This window comes from Ailuropoda melanoleuca, chromosome 16, assembly GCF_002007445.2.
Source record: "Ailuropoda melanoleuca isolate Jingjing chromosome 16, ASM200744v2, whole genome shotgun sequence".
NCBI classification, from domain to species: Eukaryota; Metazoa; Chordata; class Mammalia; order Carnivora; family Ursidae; genus Ailuropoda; species Ailuropoda melanoleuca.
Window position 1 is genome coordinate 24,107,986 of NC_048233.1, and position 24,142 is coordinate 24,132,127.

Below are 24,142 nucleotides of genomic sequence, written 5' to 3' on the forward strand. Positions count from 1 at the left end.
ATGTAAGTGATGAATCCCTAAATTCTCCTGAAACCAATATTACACTATATGTTAACTAACTGGAATTTAAATAAAAACTTGAAATAAAAATAATAAATAAATAAATACAGGTCATTTATAGCTTTAATTGGTCATAGCTTTAATTTCTAAACTCACTGTGCACTTTTAAAAATATTTCTGTACTAAAATCCCATTAAAGTAAAAAGTTAGCTTGGGGCTCCTGGGTGGCTCAGTCATTAAGCATCTGCCTTCAGCTCAGGGCGTGATCCTGGAGTTCTGGGATCGAGCCCCACATNATGTTAACTAACTGGAATTTAAATAAAAACTTGAAATAAAAATAATAAATAAATAAATACAGGTCATTTATAGCTTTAATTGGTCATAGCTTTAATTTCTAAACTCACTGTGCACTTTTAAAAATATTTCTGTACTAAAATCCCATTAAAGTAAAAAGTTAGCTTATAAGGAGGTTTATATAATTTATATCAAAATATATATTACACATTAGTTTATAAAATTAGTTTATATGCTTATTTTCATGAAAAGAAAAGATGAACAAAATTACCTTCTAAAACAAGCTTTTCCCCTACAATTATTTAAGTCAAACTTATTCTTTTTTTTAAGAGAAGGATAGAAAGAGAGAGAGAGGAGGGGTAGAGGGAGAAGGAGAGAGAGAATCTTAAGCAGGGTCCACACCCAGTGCAGACATGGGGCTCAATCTCACAATCCTGAGATCATGACCTGAGCCAAAATCAAGACTCGGGTGCTTAACCAACTGAACCACCCTGGTCCCCTTAAGTCCAATTTATTCTTGAGTTCAACTTCGCTTAACTAAAACAGGTCATACTTTCTTTGGCTTCAATAATTCAAAAGCTATGTATATTAGGATTTTATAAAGAATTTATCATTTTAAGGGAAAATACCTGTCATTTTATATTATAATGAAAATTTTAATCACATAATTTAATGTTTAATTGCTTCTGATATCACTGAAAGAATATACATCAATATTTCCTGAATGACTAAAACTACATGAAAATAAATAGTAAGTAGGTCATCTTATCTGAAATCAGAATATCACAAAAATATTCTATATTAATCATTGTTGCAGTGTCCTATTCAAAACAGATAGAATATTTCTGGGTGAAAAGCAAGAAAAAAAACTAATTCTACATGTTTCATGTGGTTATCCAAAATACAAATAAACATTAATAGAAAAAGAAAGTAGCAACTAACTAATCGCTCGGAAACCCCAAAATGATGTACACTTGGGAGTTTTAGCTTTTGTTCTATAGAATTGATGAAAGACAGACATTTCTTCAGACCCTGTTTCTTTTTGATGTTCATAAAGATAAGTCTTTGAAATTTCTAGGTCTCGCTATTCCTATAAAGGAAGTAATGTATTTCTTCAGATCCAGAGATGAGAGGATAATATTACTTTAGTAGCTCCGTCAAGCACCTACAAATAAATGTGTTGGATATTTCCTATCCATGTTCCCTCCCTAGTGATTTTTCTTTTTTTTTTCCCCTTTAAAAAATTTTTTTTTATTTTAGGTTTATTTTGGAGACAAAGCAGTGCAAGAGGCCAGCACACTTTCCTGCTTCCCCAGGGCTCAGGGCTGGACTAGGAAAGGTGCCATACAGATACTATAATCAGGGTTCAAAACCCAAGTCATGTAAAGGCGATTAATGGGTGGGCCCTCAGTTTCCAGGACAGCCAGGCAGTTCCAGTGGCACCTCCCCTCACCCTAGGCCCAGTGCTGCTTGATGACGGTCACCACTCAGCCCTTCCTTTCCCAAAGGTGGGTGACTCCCCCACACCCCTGCTGAGCCAGGCCTGAAGGTACCTCCGAGCACCCAGGTCAGCAGCCTCTCTCCGGCCATCCTCACTGGACGAGAGGCCCCCTAGTGATTTTTCAAACATGATCTGGATAATACCAGCAGAACACAAGGATCCTTCTCCATGACAATTCAGCTAACGATATGTGAGTGTGCAGTATTACTTATTTGATTTTAGTGTGTCTCTCTTGCCTAAAATATACATTTCAGGAGGACAGGAATTTTGTCTTGTTCACTGTTGTATCCCACGCCTCCAGAGTAGTGTCCAGCACCAAACAGATCCTTAATAAATGTTTATTGAATGGATGGTTGTCATGGAATGTTTCTGTATGATCAATTTTTAGTTGTATATGTGTTCAATTTTCTAGAAGAGATTGATTTTTAGGAAACATTGAAGTACAATTTGTAAATGTGAAAGATGTTTTAATTCTTATTTCTGGAATAAAGTAACTAGTTATTTATTTACAACACAAAGAAGATAAGAATTACACTACCACGGGGCGCCTGGGTGGCTCAGTGGATTAAACGTCTGCCTTCAGCTCAGGGCATGATCTCGGGGTCCTTCCACGGGCTCCCCACTCAGCGGGAAGTCTGTTTGTCTCTCTCCCTCTCCCCCCAACTAATGCTCTCTTTCTCTCTCCTCTCAAATAAATAAATAAGGGATAGTGCAGAGGATAATAGGGGTAGTGGGGGAAAACTGAATGGGAAAAAATCAGAGAGGGAGACAAACCACATGAGACTCTTGACTCCGGGGAAACAAACTGAGGGCTGCGGAAAAGGAGGTGGGTGGGGGGATGGGGTAAGTGAGTGATGGGCATTAAAGAGCGCACGTGATACGATGAGCACTGGGTGATATACTGAACTAACGAATCACTGAACATTATATCAAAAGCGAATGATGTGCTACTTTGGCTAACTGAATTCAAATAAAAAAAAATAAAATCTTAAAAAAAAGAATTAGACCATCACTATCTCTCAAAAGCATTCTAATTCTTTCACTGTTCCTAGTGATTCTTTTTTTCCAAGGCAAGCGCCAAGAGGTGAAACGAATCATCTTTTTGAGGCCTTTGACCATATTAAAATAGGTCTTACGGTTGACTGGGAAAACTTAAAGAGAGTCCTTGCTCTCAAAGCAATTGTTGGAGTGAGTGGGCTTATTATTCACACTGAGGGATTATCTCTGGTTCTGCCACTGACCTTTCATGGGAACACGTACAAATCACTTGACCTTTTTATGTCTAATTTACCTAGCCGTGAAATAACAGCAATAGCTACACTACTATATCAAAGAGAATTACTGGAGGATCTGTGTTCTTAAGGCTCCTTATGCTCCCGAAACAAGCAGGTTTAGTGAAGAGCACAGTATTACTCGTCTACTCTCCTCTATGATATACCTATTCTAAGAATGAGTCAGTTGCTTTCCTGTTGCTCATAGATGTGACGGAGCCACTTTAAAGTGGGTTAATGAAAGGCCTGGAATTATAATGATGAGTTCCACAACAGTTCTCACACTGCCAGTGTGCTCAGGAATTCAATCTGAAGTGCACAAATTAGCCAGATGTAAAATCGGGGGTGGAATGTGGGGAATTGAGAAGAAGCGCTACGAGATAATTTTCAGGAACTTTAAGCTCAATTGCTTGAAAGCATTTCAACCTCAGGTTGTTATAGCTTTCTATTTCCAAGTTACATCAGACTGAGAACTATCATCCGAGCGCTGCCTCTATGCTTAACTGTCTAATCAACAGCGGCTTTAAAAAAGGTCAGCTTTTGTTAGATAGAGTGGTTCTCAAAAGTGAGAGAATTATTGCTCAAGTGAACTTCTGCATTTCAAAGGCAAACCTAATAAAGGAGGAAATGAGGTGGCAAGGTGAATTTCAACTGTAAGGATTCAGATCAGTTGAATCAAAGTGAAAAGAGACAAAGAATTTCGAACAGATGTATTTTGTTACTTGCTCACTCTGTGACATCCAACATCTTTTTAAATGTTATCTAGTCAATCAGAAGTTAAATTACCCAGGTTGCAAATGAAAAGACAAAGGAGGGCATGAAAAGAAGAGAAAGGAAGGTAGGAAATAAAATTTAGAGACAAACTCATTTAGGAAATCTTGCTCTCCTGTCTCAGAAAATCATACAGCTAACTGATAAAGACGACATGTAAGGGTACAAGTATGGAACACAAACGTATAGATACTGTAGACAGTTACTGCCTGTATGATAAGTATCTTTGGTATTATATGATGAGGTCATGAGTCATCTACAAATGCAATACAAAACTGTTAGATCCATAATGCATGTTATATGTAATCTTTGCATAACGTGAAGACTCACTTATCCCAATCCAAAACAACAGAATGATTTTCTTTATAACCTAAGCAATCATGAGCTAAATACAATTAGAGTATGCCTTGTACGCTCACTCTGAAACAGTTCATGAACCCTTGATGTATTGTGCCTAGTAATTCTCCAGGAACTGGGATTATAATAGTGACCAAGACAGATAAACCTTCCACTTTTATGGATTGACTTTCTGGTAGTGGAGGAGACAGAAACAGATGGGCAAGTGTTAAGACGAAAATAAAGCGGTTGGTTGGGAGTAATGAGCCCTAGGGCAATGGAAGCTGCCATTTTAAATCAAATGGTCAGATTGGTTTAGCAGATAATTAAAAGGGAGAAGCAAGAGTAAATTCAATGACACACAGCAATATTTCTTGACCACAGCCATGAGACCAGCGTGGCCTCGAACAGGTCAGGAGGGAGGTAGCCAGAGAGATGGGTGAGGGGGCGGAGGGGCCAGGTCACACTGAGAGGCTTCTGAGGCCAATGCCAAGATTTGACTTTTGCTCACAAACTGGGAATATCGGAAAGTTTTGAGCAGACAGGTGACATAATCCCCAATTAGTGCAGCCACTGTGTTAGTGAAGACATGAAGGCACCGGTGAATGGAAGCAGGGAGAACAGACACCTAGTGCAATAATCCCAGTGAGAGATGGTGGTTTGGGATGGGGGGATAGTGAGGGCTGTGGGCGGATTCTGGAATGTACAGTGCAAGAGGACGGATGAGGACAGAGATGGCGAGAGAGGAGGATGGCACAGTTAGCATCACGGGTGCTGACAGACCCAGGTTCAAATCCTTTCGATCCTACTTATTAACAAACCCACATGGGCAAAGTAACAGAGCTTCACTATGCTTCACTTGCCTCTTCTGCAAAATGAGGTTAGTCACAGCGTCTTTTAACATTTACCTCAGAGCGGATTGGATGAGACACTGCACCCAATACAAAGTCAGGACTTGCTAAATATGAGCTAAAGTAATAGAAAAAAGTAAGAGGAATCAGGAACATGATGTGAAAAGGTCTCCTGAGTCATGCCAGTGAGTATACGCTGTTCTATGGGAAGCTATTGAAATATGGAATGAAGGGCACCTGGGTGACTCAGTCGGCTAAGCGTCTGCCCTTGCCTCAGGTCATGATCTCAAGGTCCTGGGATCAAGCCCCATGTGGGGCTCTCTACTCATCAGGGAGTCTGCTTCTCCCTCTCTCAGATAAATAAATAAATAAATCTTTTAAAAAATGTTGAATAAGGAGACAGACACTTTTGAAAATAACCCCTTTGACTTCGCTCTGGAAAGTGGACTGAAAGGAATCTGACCAGAGGCAAAGAAACAAGAGACCATTGCTGTTGTCCAGCAGGACACGAAGATGGCAACAGGAGGAAAGGCAGGAAGAGTTAGAAGCAGGGCAGATCTGAGAGACATCCAGAAGGTAGAATGGACGGGACATGCTGTCTGGATGGCGGGAATTCAAGGGTCACGACCAATGCCAGTTTTTGAGCTTGATGACTGGTTAAAGCAGCACGCCACTCACGAGAAAGGGAGCTCGGAGTAACCCTTGGGGGAGGCAGATGACGACTTCCAGGCTGAGTTTCCCTGTACCACCCTGGGCTCAGATTGCCGCCTATGAAAAGAAAAATGTCAGGGCCTTCAGGGGAAGCGAGGAAGGGCCTGGCTGCCTGTCACCACCTACACCCAAAGCATTGCTCTTTTCTTGAGATGTGCGTTCAATTTATTACTTCGGAAGACTTCTACCTTAGTCTTGTGTCATTGTTGAACACGTGGGAGTGATCAACTTTAAAAACAAGTTAAATATGAGGCACTTCTAGAATCAGTGACAGAGTCAATAAAATAAGGAGTGATGGAGGGGAACAATTTCAAGGAAAACTTGCCCCAAGAACTTGTTTTCTGTTAAAACCATATAGTTGTTTATTCCTTTTGGAGCTCATTTGTGGGCCCTCTTGCAGCGTCCATTTAGAGCCTGAACGCCGAAGCTGTCTGAACGCGAGCCCTCCTCTACCCTAATGAGCTTCAGGGAGGTTGATGCGCCTCTCCTTCCTGCCTCTGTCTCAGCAATCTGAGCGTGAAGGCCTCGCCGCAGCTCCCAGACCCACTGACATTTAATTAGCACCGTCGCTGTGATTCCAGAGCGTGCCTTCCCAGATAACCAGAAAGCACCACACAGAGTGGGCACAAGCTAAAACAAAGCCCCGTCTGACAGATCAAGATCTGCTTTTGCAACCTGGAACCTGTGAGGATTTCCTATTAGCCCTTTACAGATACTGCTTTTAGACAAGGCCACTGAGCTGGGAGGAAAGTATAAATATGAGGAGCCATAGGAAATCTTGGAGGACATTTTAAACAAAACACACACACACACACACACACACACACACACACACACACCACTTCTCCTGAAAAGCATCTGCAGCATACTGAGGGTATCAATAAAGTTGCTCAGTGTGACAGTGAGACAATGTGAGTTGTAATGGCGCCAGTGTTTATCTCATTCTCCCTCCCCTCTGAGTTTTAGAACTAATATTTCACTTTCATTGTGCATAAGATAGGGATCAGGACAGGAGACTTTGAGCTGCTTTGAATCACTGCTTCTCTGACTCTAAGGTGCGTTTTGGAGTGTATCTACTTTACAGGTAGTAATCCCACAGCCTCCCCTGTTTGCCACTGCCCATTTGGCGCCCCCACTCGCTCTTGGTAAGGCTGTTGGTGACCTGCTAAGTGCCGAATCCTGGAATCAGAATTATGGCCACACCTTGTGTGTTGAGTTCTTTGGGGCCACTCGTCCCACTCCCTTTTATGAGTCTGTGTCCTACCTCATGTTCATGTTCCATTCTCAGATCACTTAATATCAACCCATTTCTGTAGGTTTCTCCTCCTCCTTTCTTTTAAAGGGTGATATTACCCAGGGTTCCATTCTTGATCATTTACCCCTCTCATTCCAGTAGCTGTTTCTGGGAAATCTCAACTACACCCACCATTTCCAACAGCATCTATGTTAACATCTCTGTACATCGATATCCCAAGCCTGGCTCTCTTTTCTGAGAATCAAGTACACTTAACCACACGCTGTACAGCTCCAGCCTAATGTCCCCTACAGTCTCAGATACCACAGACCTATAACAAGCTGCTTCTCTCCCCTTCCACCTCCAAGCCTTTTCTATTTCCAACCTTGTGAAATGCACTATCACCTATCCACCCACCAACACTGAACCTGGGAGTTATCCAAGATTCACACATCATTCCCACTCTCCTCATACCATTCCCAGTCATTAAACTGGCCAGAGAGGAAGTAGTCTTTGGGCTAAGGTGGTGGTGATGGCTTCTCATTGCCAAAACCCCTAGCAAGACCCACACACCCTCCTCACCTGAAGCTGTCTACGTCCTCGGCCTCATCTCTGGCCCTCTCCCTCTTTTGCCTAACATTCTGGCCTTCTCTTCTTGTTTGGCCACTAGGGACTTTACATATAAAGCAGTGAGAGACTCGGGATTCTCACATTGCCTTATAGGGCCAAGGAATATATGCCGAGAAAAGAGTCATGGTTTTCATTTGTTTGTTTTGGTGCAAGCTTTTTTTTTTTTTTTTAATGTAGGCTCTATGCCCAGCAGGCAGCCCAATGGGGGGCTTCAACTCATGACCCTGAGATAAAGACCTGAGCTGAGATCAAGAGTTGATGCTTAACCAACTGAGCCACCCAGGCGCCCTGCAAGTATATTCAAAAAGATATCATCCTGTTACTAAATAGCAGAGATTAATTTCTTTAATCTCTGAGAAAGGGTGGGTTAACAGAAATAAGTTAGGTGATAACAGATTAACTTGATATATAGAAGGTGGAAAGCACAAAAGTAGAAGGAAGGGAACGGAATGAGAAGAGGTCAGAGGAACGAGAAGAGGAACGGAATGATTTGGCTCTTGGATAATTAGGGAAGGAAACTGAGGAGGGAGAAAGTTTGGAGTAACTTTTTTGAAACTGCAGCCTGCAGACAACTTGAATAAAAATATCAAGAATTTATGGTAAAGGGCTCCTGGGTGGCTCAGTTGGTTAAGCAACTGCCTTGGGCTCAGGTTGTTTTTCTGAGTCCCAGAATCAAGCCCACATCAGGATCCCTGCTCAGGAGCAGGGAGTCTGCTTCTCCCTCTGACCCTCCCCCCTCTCATGCTCTCTCTCTCATTCTCTCAAATAAATAAATAAAATCTTAAAAAAAAAAAGAATTTATGATAAAAAGCTCTTTGGAGCTCTGCCCCAGACTTAAAGTTTCTGGGGATGGGGTCCAAAAATCTGATGCATATTATAATTTGAGAACCACTGCTTTTGACCTCAACTTTAAGACATGGTTTTTCCCGAGATGGGTATCCAATGAAAGCAGATCCCCCCAGCGAAGTTTCTTCCAGTTTGACCCCTAATTCTGTCTCATTTCAATTACTTCTGACTTCATGTCCCCCTCTTCTGCTCTGTTCCACTTGATTCATTCAGAACTCCTATTTCATACTTGATTCATTCATATGCTCAATCTAATGAATGAACCTATGTCTGCCCATCAATTAGTTAGTCAGTTAGTTCTCATGTATAATTAGGCTCCCACTGGTCACAGACACTGAAATCACAGAATCACAGCAATGGAAGAAAAGAACATCCAGTGTATTCTCTTCTCTCCCATCAGAAACACTAAGTATATGTCTTTCCGTGTGTGTGTGTGTGCGTGTGTGTGTGCGTTACACTAACATACAAAATGAGTTAAACATTATAAATATAAACATGAAAATTACTTACAAATTGGTGACCTATCAATTCTTACTCATAAAGATATTTCAATTGTGGGACACAGGAAACTTTCTGGCTGTGAAGATATAAAAATTATCTGAAGCAGGGTTTGACAAACTACAGCTCGTGGGTCAAATCGGGTCTGCCACCTGTTTTTTGTTTTTTTGTTTTTTTAAGCGAAGTTTCATTTTAACACAGCCATGCTCATTTGTTTTCGTATTTTCTATGGCTGTTTTTACAGTAGAATGGCAAAGTTGAGTATCTGCAGCACGGACAGCCTAAAATATTTACTATGTGACCTCTTTGCAAAATGTTGGCAAACGCTTTATAAAAATAACACACAGGCTGCAGGTCTCACAGAGCCAACCAGAGGTTTAAACGACAGATACACAGATCAACAGATACACAGATACATACACACACATGGGTTTCCAGAAGATGGTTTTTGAACCAACCAACTTTATATCTCCAAAAATGATTTTATTTCATTAATAACATAAATCTCCACAGGGACTTTCCAGAACTTTCCCCCTACTGTATAATTTCACATAACTACTTGGTTGTGACGTAGAAGGGGGACTTTTTTGGTCTGGCCGAGGATAACTATTTCCCTTTCTGAAACTTGACTTTTTAATCCATTAGTTGATCTTCCAGAATTATTTTGTTACAATGGTCTGTCATTTTTCTGTGCCTGTGTAAGTAATTCTGAAATTCAAAATGCACAACACAAATTGTGGCCAACAGCCACAAAACACAAACGCTGAAAAAGCTCTTTGCATTGCTAGTAAGATTCGCCTACCTCCATGAGTCTCTCAGCTCTTAAATCAGAAAAAAATTATTTTCATACACTAGCTTAATATTCTACCATTGGATCTATTGACTAGAAGATATTAGTTGGATCCCTCTGTCCTGCCATCCCATCTCCTACTTCCACAATATATCTTCAGAATAAAGTGTCAGTTACAGAGTATCTTTCCTACATTTGTTTTAGCTAGAAAAACAAGTTAATCAATACACATAGGCAGATACATGCAAGCACACATACAAACACATGCCCAGAATATTACTTAGTGCTTTGACATCCATGTTTTTATACTGGCTTATGTGTTTACTAATTACACATTCTCAAGGGTTCATTTTTAATTGATTTATCTTTAAACACTTGCTTAATAATTTCAGGGAATGAATTAGTGCATGAATAAAAAGTACAACCATTAAAAGATCTTTTAAAGTCTTGCAATAATGCTTTTGAGTTGGTGGACACCTTCTAAAGCAGATTTCTATGCCATTTGTTTTCGTGTTATTGTTTTAGCATTCTACAAAATCGTTAATGTCTCATTAATTTTAAGGCGACATAAATGAAAACGAAGTACCTGAAGGAACAGCTTAGCAGAAATTTATGCTATGTCACATTTCAACAAATATTTCCACTGAATTATTTTTTGGTCCTTAGAGCCCCCTAGAATTTGGTAAGAGGTGCCCTCCACTGCTACCTCCCACAACTGCACCATGCTGTCTTCTCTGTCCCTTTAATGTAATGTCCCTGAGCACATAACCTCCCTACACATATCATGGTGAATGTCACCTCTTCTTATACTTATTTGTTCCCTGTGATGGAGAGGCCTCCCTCTCTCTTTTCTCCTAATTTAAATCTCATCAATATGTAAGATTCATCTAAAATGTCAGCCCCTTCACAAAGCCCATTGCCATTAACTCCAGCCAACATTAACCTATTTCCTTCCTAGTCATCTCTTGAACTCACTTGTTGACTGTAATATGTGCTCACTTACTAACTCACTCGAAAGTATCTATTGTATCAAACACAAGTATTATGCACTAGGCAACACATTCATGAATAAAACATAGCTCCTGCCTTTACTGAATCTGAAGCCTAGCAGAGAAGACAAACAACTAAGTAGGCCACAACAACTCAGTGATATATGTAAGCACAGTGTGTGATGGGAACACACAGGAACAGACTTGGGTTAAAGTAATGGTAAAGAGCTCGGGTTCTGGAGTCAGAGTGTCTGGATTGGTATCAAAGTTGGAAAAACGGTGGGAAAATCAAGAGTTCCATTATGGATATGTAAAGTGTGAGATGCCTAAAAAGACATTTAAATGCAGATTTCAAACAAGCAGTTGGATGTACCAGTCCAGTGTTCAGAAGAGAGGCCCACGCTGAAGATATAAATTTGGGACTTATTGTGGTACAGCTGGTGTTTAAAGTCATGTGACTGAATGAGATTATCTCGGGAGTGTCAATTGAGGAGACAAGAGATCCATGGAATGAATCCTAGAACACACTGACTAGAACACTTCTGATAGAAGCAGGAGAGAGGAATAGGAACCAATGAAAGAAATTGAGAAGGGGCCAATAAAGAAGCAGAAAGTCCAAAAAATTGTGCTGTGTGAGAGCTAAGTGAAGGAAGTATTTCCAGAGGAAGAGAGTGACTATGTCAAATGATAGTGATAGGTCAAATAGGCTGAGGAATGAGAACAAATCAGATTGAGCAAGACAGCAGTCACTCGTGACCTCACCAGGAGCTGTTTTGGTGCCATGCTAAGGATGAAAGCCTGGCAGGGATGAATTCAAGACAGAATAAAAAGAGAAGAATTGGAGATAGCAATTGTGTACCATCTTTTGAGAAGTTCTGGTATTAAAGGGAGCCAAGTTATGGCCCAGTGGACTAGGGGTTTTAGAGAAGCAGATCTGTATGCTTGAATGAGGAGCAAATGATGGAATGATCGAGTATAGAAGGAAATTGCTCTCTCTCTCTGTTCCTCTAACTCTTCCCCTGACTCTCTGTCTCCCTTGTCTCTGCCACAAGCTCACTTTCCCAGGCCCACTCAAAACCTGAGACCCCAGAGCACCCCAGATATCCACAGGACTTGGCACACTGTGATTGTTTTTATATCTCCCTGTAATAAATGGTAAATTTCCTGAAGGTAGAGACTGTATCTCATTTTCACACCTTCATCTTCACGTCCGTGGCACAAAGGAGGTCTATAGAATATCTGCCCCCAGAAGGAGTAAATAATGTGATCACAAGCAGGGAGACCTCCCCATGAGGAGGTAAGCTCATCAAGGGGAGGGATTTGGGTCTGTCTGCTCACTACTTTATCCCCAGCACTGGGCATAGAGCCTGGTTCTAGTAGGTAATGAATAAATACCCTTTGAATAAAGAAGGAATTAAGAATGAGTGTAGCTGGGGAAAGTCAGGAAAGTAATTCTGATGAGTCTTAACATTTGTAGAGCACTTCCTATGCACCAAGCTCTGTGCAGATGCTAGATGCATGCGCACAAATGTCTGTCGAAAACATTTTCAACCTTTACGTTATGTTAAAATTTTCATTGAAAATCTGCTTACCCTTTTGACTACAGAGAATGCATGGCAACAGGATACAACAAGGTTGTTTTTGTTTTTCTTTTTAAATCTGGTGTCTAACAGGCATTTTTTACTTCTAAATTATATTAGTGAGGAAGGCCTACTAATCTTAACCTGTTACAACACTATTAATTAATATTACTACATAAGGGTTCCCTCAATAAATTCCTCTTCAAATTAAGTACAAAGAAATTTTGTGCTTCACTAATAATCAATATGAGTGGGGGGTTTTTTGCATTATATATGAATCATATAACTAGTATTTCTTTTTTTTGCCTCGGTTGCCAAGAAACACAGAATAATTAATGCTCAAAATAACATCAGTTAATAACCATTTATTTTATTAACTCAAACTGCTTTGTGAAGGCAACATAGAAAAATATCTTTTGGTGGGGGAAAAATAGTTGATCCTGGATTTCTTATATCTTTTAGGAAAGAAAACTTGCAATCATGTTAAGTTTTCAGGTGAAGTTCCTTTAGTTGCCTCTTATCTCTCTACGTATCTGTTGTCAAGATTAACAACAGGTTTTTTTTCACATAGCTGGGTAATTAGGTTAAGTCTACTTTCTGAGATTTTAGAAAAATAATCTCTTGATGTAAGAAAGTTTTTTTCAACTAAGTTCACATATCAGAAAGTTTCTACATTATCAAAGTCCCCCTATGAAGTGATCTTACATACCTATTTTCACAATGACTGCTGTACTCCTCACGCTTCACGTTTATCTATACTCGCTTTTGATTATAACTCAGAAATGCTGAACATTATTCATCCCCAAGGACTGAAAAACAGTTCTGTGCATTTTTTTTTCAATCTGGCATGTTGTGCAGAACTGTTTGGAAAACACTGTTTACCCCGCTGTCCTCTCCCTTTCATGGATTCCTTTTAGAATTGAATAGTGAAAAAAAGGTGATCATTAATGAATAGTACAGATATTAATTGTATTGTGCATAATTTTTCAGTCTGGGTTACCAGAAGCTCTGAGTCCTACCGATAAGCAGTAAGAATATTAGCCGAGACCCTCAGCATACTTAAATTCCTTTTCCTTCTCAAGGCTTTTGTTCTTGAATTCTAACGGTCTAATTTCACAAGTGCATTTCTTACTCAACCTCAAATTCCTTTCGTAAGTAGGTAAGGTATACATAAATACAAAAATATCCAGTAGCTGGTTAGTTTCTCCGTCACATTATTTAAAACATAACCTAATCCAGTAAAGGAGCCATTGTTGTCCAACTACTCTCTAGGGTCCCTAAAAGTCTCTGAAAGTTTACTCTAAAAGCGTAGTTGATGGACACCCCTCATATTTTTATAGATGAGGAAGGTGAAGTCAGAGACGCCGAGTGACGTCATCAACTAATGGAGAAAATACAGGGTGCAAGGGTGAATAAGAGCTAAGCTGTCTGTACAATACTCTAGCCAACATGCTACTGAGCTACAAGCGCTTCTGTGAGCCGAAAAACCCAGCTGTGTTTGCTACTTTCTGCACTACAAGCAATAATAAAGATGAAGTAATTGTAAGTTAGTTAAAACCCTCCAAAGATATTAAAGATGGAAGTTATGTATCCAATTACAAACCCATCCTTCTGTTTCTACAAATAAAGTAAATGAAGCAATGCTGATTACTATATATTAGCATAAGAAAACAGAAGCCCCAAAGAGGTGAGTAGCAAAGTCTCTAAGGAAAACATTTTAAGTAGTCTGAGTAATATATACACTGCATACCACTTCAGTAAAAATTAAAATTTAGCTATTTAGAGTATGTATATGCATATCCTTTAAAATGAATATAGCTCAAGAAATTGCAGCTATGAGATTAAATTCTTCAGGAAAAGAAAATGGATGAATGAGGACTATCAGGACATTGAGAAAATTCTGTCAGTATAACTTAACAAAAAGAATCCTAGTACTTGAAACACGATGGCTATTCCTACCATTCTCTCTCTCCTGAAAGGAAAGAAAGAGATACTGGCCTCGACTGGGGACAGGGTACCAACCCAGGTGTCTAAAATATGTTAGGAAATGCTATGTCTTTTTCTGAATGGAAAAAATATATAGAAGTCCCCCTGCCTGGTATCTCTAACTCTCCTAATAGACTTTGAATTCAGTGGATAAAGTCGAAATAAGAGCAGACATAAGGATGAGCCAAAGACAAAGCAAAGGCCTTCAAAGTTGCTAGAATTCAGATTGATGCTCTAACAATTATGTCACTCAGAAATAAATATATAGCTACCAAACATGAAATGTTGAGCGGAAAAATAATTGCTTCCACCGAACTTGGCTTCATGATCCTTACACCAAACTAACAATTACGGAGTTCAATTTCAATCCATTTCCTGGATTGCATTTTTTTATTGCTCCCATTAACCATGAATTTGAGAGGTCATATAAATGGCAGCAATCCAAAGATTCTTTGCTGCTTGGTGAAAGATATGTAGGGTAGGCGCCCATTAGAGGATTTAAATCTATTATGTCAAGTATTTTTTCCCCAAGATATTCTTCTTTGTGGAAAAAAAGATATTCTTCTTCTTCTTTTTTTTTTAATGAGGCCTCATGGGTGCCCAGATTTGGAGAATCTACTAATTAAGTAGCCAAGACCTACACACATGAAACAAAGAACAATTCTAGGATGATATACAGCATAAGCTCTTGTGAAAGTATGTGTGCAGTTCGGGGTGAACATAACAGATGTAAGAATTCAATACAAGGAAAAGATCGTTGTTGGTTGGAATTCATCTAAGAAATGGGGTAAGTCAGTCTCAACTTGCATCTTAGAAAAACTAAGAAGTACTAACATGAGTTTTAAGAAAAGGAGGAGATATTTTATTAGCTCAGAAGTGGCATCATGAACAAAAGTAAGAAAAGTGCTGGCATGAGGGAGATACTACAGGGCTCTGTCCATGTAGGGTTTGCTGATGTGATTGCTCTACAGAATTAAAAAGCCCACAGGAGTTGAGTAAGTCTTGACTGCAAGCATGCTAATATCAGTTTGGTAGGACCCTCATAATCTTACTTATTACCTGTATTACATAAAAATATTATCAGCCTGCATGAATTTTTGCAAGAAATTATTCCCCAAACTCTTCTTGAGTGTCCACTATATGCTAAGGTATGTAGTTGGCATAGGACCAGAAAAAAAATGTGCCTATGCACAAAGTATTTATACTCCAGTGGAAAAATTTATCATTAATTTTGATCATGATAAGGATGATGATGATAACAAGAAATTATCTTTATTCAGATTTTTTGTTATAATACTGAAATTATAAATACTGACGTTTTAGAGTATGTCATGTCTTAGTCATTCCTTCATTCATTTTTCATTCATTCACTTGTATCATTCATGAAACATTTATTAGATGCCTATAATCAAGGTGTTCACAGTTATCAAAGATGTTGACTTAATTCAAATTATTATAATTCATTTCATATAAAGACATAAGTAGATACCACACAAAAACCCTACCAATATTCCCAAAAGAAGTCCCTTTCTCTAAAATATCTATGGTGCATTTTGGCAGAAGTTGTCTCTGAAGGAACGTTCTCCCTCCTCCTTCTAGCCTTCAAGATTCAGTTCAAGTATCACCGCTTCCATGAATCCTCTCCTAACTCCTAGGGCACATGTATCTCATGCATACCTGTCTCGTGCATACCTCCGTTTTAACAAAAGCGTAGTAATTGTGAGCTCTGGATAGCACCTTTATTCATCTTTCCATTTTAGCAACTGAAACAATGCCTGACGTAAAAGGTACTCAATAAATGTTCTTAAATGACTACCTTGTAATAAGTGACCTTCGGGTCGTTGTATTATGATTATAATATTCGAGTCCTAACATCTGGTTGAGGGTCTAGCTACAAGATCTTTTGTTTCTCTAGACACGCCAAGCTCATTGCCACTTTCAGGCCACTCTCTGGGATGTCTGCCATATTTCCCCATTTCATACTGCTGGCATTTGCTTTTTTACTTGGAGCGAGTTTCAATTTCAGCTCCTCAGAGAAAACCCTCCTGATCCCCAATCTACAATAGCTTTCCGTTATTGCCTTTCATCATCACACCCTGTTCTCACTCACTGGAGGGCTTATATCACTATCTGCTGTCTTTCTGGTCTGTCTACTCTTCATTGCTCCCAGTCAGAATATAAATTCCCTGAGAGCTGATCTCTTGGTAGTCTTCACTGCTTTATTCCTAATATCCAGCACAGTGCTTGGCATCTAGTAGGCACTCAAAAGATCCATGCAATTGAATGAAGAATAAATGAGAAATCTGGACCCTCTATTCCATAAGTGGCAAACTATGGCTCATGGGCTGCCTTCCACTTGCTGGTGAGTTTTGTTTGGACTGCTCAGTGTTTTTATCAAATGAGTTGTCAATGTTGAAAAATTAAGAGATTTTACATTTTTCAAAAATTTAAAAACTCAGGTTTCTTGTGAAATGCCGAAAGGAGTTGAAATCTAGGGCCTGTAATCCAGCTGGAAAGTCAGCAGGTGTGAGTTATGGCCGCCTGCTTTGGAAGAGGGTCACCAGACTGTCCCACGTTCACCTGTTCCCACAGTGCTCACTCACGTGCCCTGTCTGACCCTGAAGGTGGCTGGATTTGGCCCTGACTTCTGCTAAAGCTCTTTCCATGACACACGCTCTACATCACGTTCATGTGACTCCTATAAACCCTGCCCTCGTGGACTCCTCTTATTACTGAATCTGGGGCTATTCCTTCAGAGATAGCTCAGCCTCAGAACTTGCTTTTTTATTATTCCTGCACTAGGACATGGGAAGATTATATAATCAAATACTTAACTGAATTCATTATACACCAGAAGAAAATCTAAGTGTGTGTTTAAGAGATCTCAACGGGGCAGAAGAAACCTATCATTAAAACATTAAAAAGCAATTAATCAGGAAGAAGTAAATATAGCTACGATGACTAAGATTTGTTACTGTTAATTAAAATTCACTAACAAAAAATGAACACTGTCAGAATAGGATTAGCACATTTTCAAATAATTCACAAAAAATAGAAATACTTAATAACATGAAAAAAGGTCCACTTGGGGGTTCAGTCAGTTGAGCGTCTGACTACTGTTTCCATCTCCATGGGGCATCTGCTTGAGACTCTCTCCCTCTGTCCCTTCCCACACTGGCCCTCTTCCTTTCTCTCACTCCAAAAAAAAAAAAAAAAGCCCATTTTATTGGTAATTCAAAAGATGTGAATTAAAATGAGATTCCCCCTTTCATCTATAATTCATTAATTCACTTAACAAACATTTGTGAAGTAGTCACTATGTTCCAAACACTATAAGTTTGGCAAAGATTTTTTTAAATGGTAATAATTTAGGATTCAGTAAGATTAGCACCATCACACACTGCAGAAAACAATTTTATGATATGTATCAAGAACCATAAAATAGTTACTACCCTGTGATCTAGTACTTAAACTTCTTGGAACTTATCCTAGGGAAGTAATCCGTGTAACAGACAAAGATTAATGTATGAAGATGTTAATCATAGCATAATTTATAATATCAAAAACATTGGAAACCAAATGTCCAACAATAGGAGTGATTAAATAAGTTATGGTACATTCAAATGATGAATGATTTTTCAGACATTAGAATGATGTTTTCAAAGACCACTTAGCGATATAGGAAAAGCTCATGAAAAATTTAAAACCTATATTTAAAAAATAATTTCATATAGCCAATTAAAGTGATCCATTCCATGCTGGCTAATTGAACATAAGAATAATAATAAAAAAAGTGAAGTGATCCATTCTTTTTTGCCTTATGAGCCAGGAGTTATTTTTGCTTTCCACACATTTGCTAATTAATACTTTTCTCCATATACATTTTAATTCTGGTAGGTATTGAAATAAAGAGTCCTACATGTTCACTGTAGCATTAGTCCCAATAGTCAAGATATGGAAACAATCTAAGCGTCCATCAATGGATGATGCATAAAGAAGATATGGTATATATATATATATATATATATATATATATGGAATATATACATGGAATATTAACTATGAGAAAAAAGGAAATCCTGCTGTTTGCAAAAACTTGGGTGGACCTAGAGGGCATTATGCTAAGTGAAATAAGTCAGAGAAAGAGAAACACTATATGATCTGTTATATGTGGAATCGAAAAAAGTGGAAATCAGAGAAACAGAGAGTAGAATGATGGTTACCAGGGGTTGGAGGCTGGGAGAAATGTTGGTCAAAGAGTACATACTTCCAGCTATAAGACTAACAAGTTCCGGGGATCTAAGGTACAACAGGGTGACTATGGCTAATAATACTGTACTCATACACTTGAACGTTGCCAAGAGATTGTATCTTAAATGTTCCCACCAAAAAGGAAAAAATGATGCAATGGGATGAAGCAAATGCTATGGTGGCAATCACTTTGCAATATATAAATGTACCAAATCAAGACATTATACACCTTAAACTTACACAATGTTATGTGTCAATTATAGCTCAATAAAGCTTGGGGGAAAATAAAGCTTTTCAGACGGAAAAACAGAAATTGCTACATGGGAGCAGAAAAGCAATATGGTTTAATACATGTTAAACTCATACAAAGTATTGAAGAATGTCCTAGATTGCAGACAGTGACTATTCTATGGAAAGACAAGAATAAAGAGGAGAGGAAGAGTAACAAAGCAAAATATAAGAGAATAAGCCTAGCAGAAAGAGGAGGCAGAGATCTGTAAGGAGAACATGTGGAGGACAGAAGATCAAAAAGGACCCATAGCTGAATTTTAAGGAAATGTTATGCACGCACCATAGTATTAGAACTTAAGAAATTCCCTTTTTGGTGTATTTATAGTTTTATGTAGATCAGACAAGACACTTACAAGAAGCATTATTTGTTTCTTGTAACACCAACCACAGGAAGGGCCAAAAAGGATGTCACGGTAGAAAAAGCAGAACTACCTCACTACCATGAAAAGAATAACAACAAAAATTGAAAGTCTGAGTGCACCAAAATAAACTGTCTGTACAAAAGATGATTATAGTAAAACAAGGAGGAAGTTGAACCCTGGTTTTGGAATTACTGAACTGTGCAAAGGCAGAAACCAATCTGCATGGTCATCAGCATTCAGGAGACAAATAATTCCATATCCACAATGAAAGCAGCAAAACCTGGGCTCCACCAAACCCTTGGAGCACAGCTACATGGTTGTTCCTGAAAACAAAGCACGCGACTCCTACTCTTTGCATTTGTGCCTCTGTGTGGTGGCTGTTTGGACAGCAGATTCTTAAAGTACTCAGCAACCATGGTTGGCCTCCTGAGAAACCAAATTAACATGTCAGCTTAGAGAATGCCAAAGGAGTCACTTGTGGAAAGATCAAAAAAGCACAGTGGGCTCTCTTCTCTGAGTGAAAACTGAATTTTTCATTAAAAAAAAATGGTGGGAGGAGTCACCCAAGAGAATACATTTGAAAGTAATAAGGTAACAATGTTCCCTGTCACTCTAAGAAAATAAGCAGACAGTTGCTTAACTCTACACTGTCACCTACATACACTGTTCCATATATTTTGCCATTCCTATCCTGTTTTTGAGTTCCTAGAAGAACACACATGGACTCTCACTTCATATTTACTCTTACAATTTAATCACAAGGCTTAGAGTGTTCAGAATTTCCTTCTTCCCTATACTAAGTCTGGCTTCACTGATGTATCTCTATGTTGTACCAGCCCAACTCTGCAAACTACTGCTCTTTCAACATTTTGGTTTTGCAAAATTAAGAAACCTCTGTATATCCATTCAAGCCATTTTCACATCCGTAATTTTATCTCTTCATTTCAGTAAATTGTATCCTCTGTTCCTTTTTTTTTTTTTACTACTGAATTCCTACTCCTTGGACAACTCTACCATGGTCTTTGAATCTAATCTGTTCTCTCCAAGCACTGTCATAAACTGACACCCATCAAGATCCCTGACCCTTATGCCATCTGCATTTTTAACTTCTTTCATATTTTATACCATTATCCTTCATTACATGGCCAGCTCTTGCATTCTTTACCCTCATTCTCCATTCTTTTCCACATCCTCCATGGCCTGTTGTTAAAATCTGTACTCTCTACTCTTATACTTAGTCTGCTTAAAAATGAACTGACCTACAAAAGTCTTTTCTTGACCTCGACATTTTAACTGTTCCGCATATCATATGGGTAATCTGAGATGGCATTTTTAAACCTCCTCTCCTTATGACTGGTTCAAACTTCTGCCACTTTACCGGTTCCAAGGCCAACTTAGCTGGGCTGGTTGTTCATTCCCCACTGACAGGCTGTCATGTCAGGACTTGTTCGTGCAGCCGCTCACTCATGCAAGAGGGGCCAGCCTCTCCAGACAGAGCAAGACTAGCTTTCAGTCAAGAAAACATGGGTGGCTGAATTCCCCTACTTCCTTCCTCTAAAATTTTCATTGCTAACTCTGGCCCACTCTTCCTTGTTGTTTTCCTTCCACAATGCTACAGCTCCTGAAATAGCTCCTTGTCCATGCACATGCTGGCCCATCACATTTCTCTCTTCCTCCTAGTAGCTAATTTGATTTTCATTCTCAGCCGGTGATTTTGTTTCTTTCCACTCACGTTCAATCTTTAGTCATTCCTTTTCTAGACTGACTCAATTCCTGTCACCTGAATTTCTCTCTCTCTCTAAAATGACACCTTTGGGGCGCCCGGGTGCTCAGCTGGTTAAGTGCCTTCAGGTCAGGTCATGATCTTAGGGTCCTGGGATTGAGCCCCATGTCTGGCTCCCTGCTCAGCAGGGGTCTGCTTCTCCCTCTCCCTCCGACCCTACTCCTGCTTGTGTGCATTCTCTCTCTCACACACACACTCTCTCTCAAATAAACAAATCTTTAAAAAATAAAAATAAAATGACATCTTTTCTACCTCCTAAACCTCTGTGTTCTTCCTTCAACCTGTCCTTCATTCTGGCTTTCAGCTCCTCAGTACTTAAAATTCTCTTTTGTCTTTCTAGCTATAACCCATCTGCCCTTATCTGTTTCCATCTATATGCATTTTGCTATACAATGAGAGACCCAAAAATCTTCACAGTGATCAAACCGTATTAAAAAACCAAAGCTGCCTCTTTTGTTAATATATTTTAAAATCTGACTCCTTCCCGGAATCTTTTGTAAAGATTACACTCGAGTTTACACACACTATACAGTTATACAGAGAAGAGAAGGGCAAGAAGTGTCTAAAGGCAACCTTTTAACACCTTAAACTGACACAGTGCTGTGTAAGTCCATTACATCTCAATAAAACTGGAAAAATAAAAAAGTGAGAATAAATCAATGTACTTTATATCGATCAATGCTCAATTAACTGGTAAGCTGTATGAGGAAGAAGGAAAAGGGAGAGGTAGACAATGTGAGAAGATGACTAGAAAGAAAGGTTGGAAAAGTTTGGACTCTATCCCATAAAAAAGAGGGAGTCACTATAGACAAAATCAAACTGGCACTGTACATTTAAAATTTTTAACTCCTAAAAAAATTTCCAGTAGAAGATGCAAATTTAAAGTTGGTCTTCATGTTAATAAAATTAAATTCTTCAAACAACACTTATCAAGTGCCTGTTCTCATAGAGAACTATAGAATGGCAATGGGTCCTCTAAAATAATTTAAAATTTAGCCTCATATCCATTAGAAGTCCAATGGAAACCAATTAGAGGCAGCCTCTTCTGGCTTCCGTATGAAGCATGCCAAACCACAACTCAAAGAGGCCAGAAGCCGTCTGCAAGGTGTGTCTCGATTAGACCACATGTACCCCCTTACTTCACACCCTCTATCTTCTCAGTTCGCCTTTCCTCCTTTCTCCTTCAAGCTTCCATCTATTGTCATGGTTTGTCTATTTCTCAGCTTCTAACCTGGCACTGTCTCCTGTCTCCTGGCCCAGCAGTTTTTGGTGGCAAGTACCAGTTTCTTGTGGATCAACACTTAGCACAGCTCTGGGAACACAATCAGGCACTCTGGGAGCGTTTCCTTGGCTCAGAGCAAGGGGGCAGGTGCTGAATAAATGACGGGACCAGAACTTGAAAATATAACAAGCCATGACACAAAACACAACTGATAAGATTAGCAATAATACAAGATATAAAATGGGACACCTGATGGGCCAGGATATAGATATTGTGTCCAACATCTTTTGGGGAAACACCATCATCTCCGCCCTCGTCATCCCCATGGTCACATTCCAATCCTTGGTTATAGGCATTCTTCATCACATCCACCTATCAAAGAAGCAAATAGGAACAACAAGGTTTGAAACACCACAAACAACAGACATTTTATGTTGTTTATGAGGTATAATTAAAAACCGGAACACTTCCTAAGACTTGAAGAGTATAAAAGAACTATTAATGAAAATGGCCTTGGAAAATGTCTTAATCTATATGAATGTGAAAGTATTTTCCTACGATATTTTCTGTCTTCCTTGAAAAATTTTGCTTTGATATTTGAATGTTGGCAATGTCAAAGTTCCCACGAATTAGGAGACTCTGGAACCCTGACAACCATCCATTATTTATTAAGCGCCCACTAGGTAACAGGGACAAATGAAGCTGGATGTTGTCCTCTGCACTGAAGACCCAACAGTGGGTATAACGCAGTATGTGCCCTCTAGGAACTTACTGTCCAGTGGGAGAGTCAGCACATCAAGAGGTGAACACAATAGTCCCACAGCCACACTAAGGGTGAGGCACTAAGTGAGCACAGAGCAGGGGCATGAACTCAGGCAACAGACTGATGGTGAGCCGCAGAAGGCAGCGCGTGATGAGATAAAGGTGTTGCAGGCAGAGGAGACAGTATTTTCAAAGGGCTCTCGTATAGCGCTGTTGTTGAATGATTATGTAACTCATTGCCCCATTTAACCATAGGAATACAGAATGTCTTGCTTCTCTTAGCTCACCGCCTTACAGATATAAGGCTCTCAGTAAATACATGTTAAATAAAACTGCATCTTACATTTCTCTTTACCAGCCCTCCTCAGCTCCATTCCTTACTCTTAAAGAGGGAGCAAAAGAGTGCCTTCCACAGGATCTCCCCATAGTATCAACAGTGGTGCTCCTGAGACTGGGACTCAGTCATGGGGCCACTGGGCTACATGGGTTTGAGTGTGTTCTCAATGCTTTGAAAAACAAATTTTTTCAAGGAAAACAAAAAAGAGATATGGAGACAACCTGAGAAATTGACTCTTAATTACAGAGAACAAACGGATGGTTACCAGAGGGGAGAGGGATGGGAGGACGGGGTGAAATAGGTGATGGGGATGAAGGACGGCACTTGTCGTGATGTATGGAATTGCTGAATTACTATATTGGGCACCTGAAACTAATATAATACTGTATGTTAATTATACTGGAATTAAAATTAAAGAAAAAGAAACTCAATGCTTTTGAAGCATGCTGATGTTACTTCATAATTTCCATGCAAGTGAGGAGGAAAATATCACTTCTACAATAAGAAGACACACTAATGATCTCTGTGGAATCCCCATCAAGTCTTCATATAATTTCCTTTAGGCCAAGCATGGTGCAGCATTTCACTGATAGAAACAAGTACAAAAGGTATTGGTTTTATTTTTATTGTTCAGAAAGAGATATAAATAAATTTTTGAGGAGTACAAACATTTTTTAGACACCTTTCTCATATATTTCAATACACAAACTAAAGCAAACATTTTTTTCTGGCAAAAAGAATTTTTAGATAGTTTAACAGAGTGTGACAATCTGATTAAGGAAAGTGGTTAGAGTGGATGAAACCAATGAAGTAAGGACCCAAATCACACAGGCTTTGCCAACATGG

General features: G+C 39.2%; 1 protein-coding gene across 1 annotated transcript in view; it reads right to left on the reverse strand.

The window, feature by feature from the left end:
- Window positions 1-24,142, reverse strand: part of ITPR2 (inositol 1,4,5-trisphosphate receptor type 2) — a 494,278-nt gene that overhangs the window by 120,983 nt on the left and 349,153 nt on the right. The window contains 1 exon segment of the mRNA XM_034646080.1: window positions 22,447-22,569. Coding sequence (XP_034501971.1) covers window positions 22,447-22,569 — 123 coding nt within the window.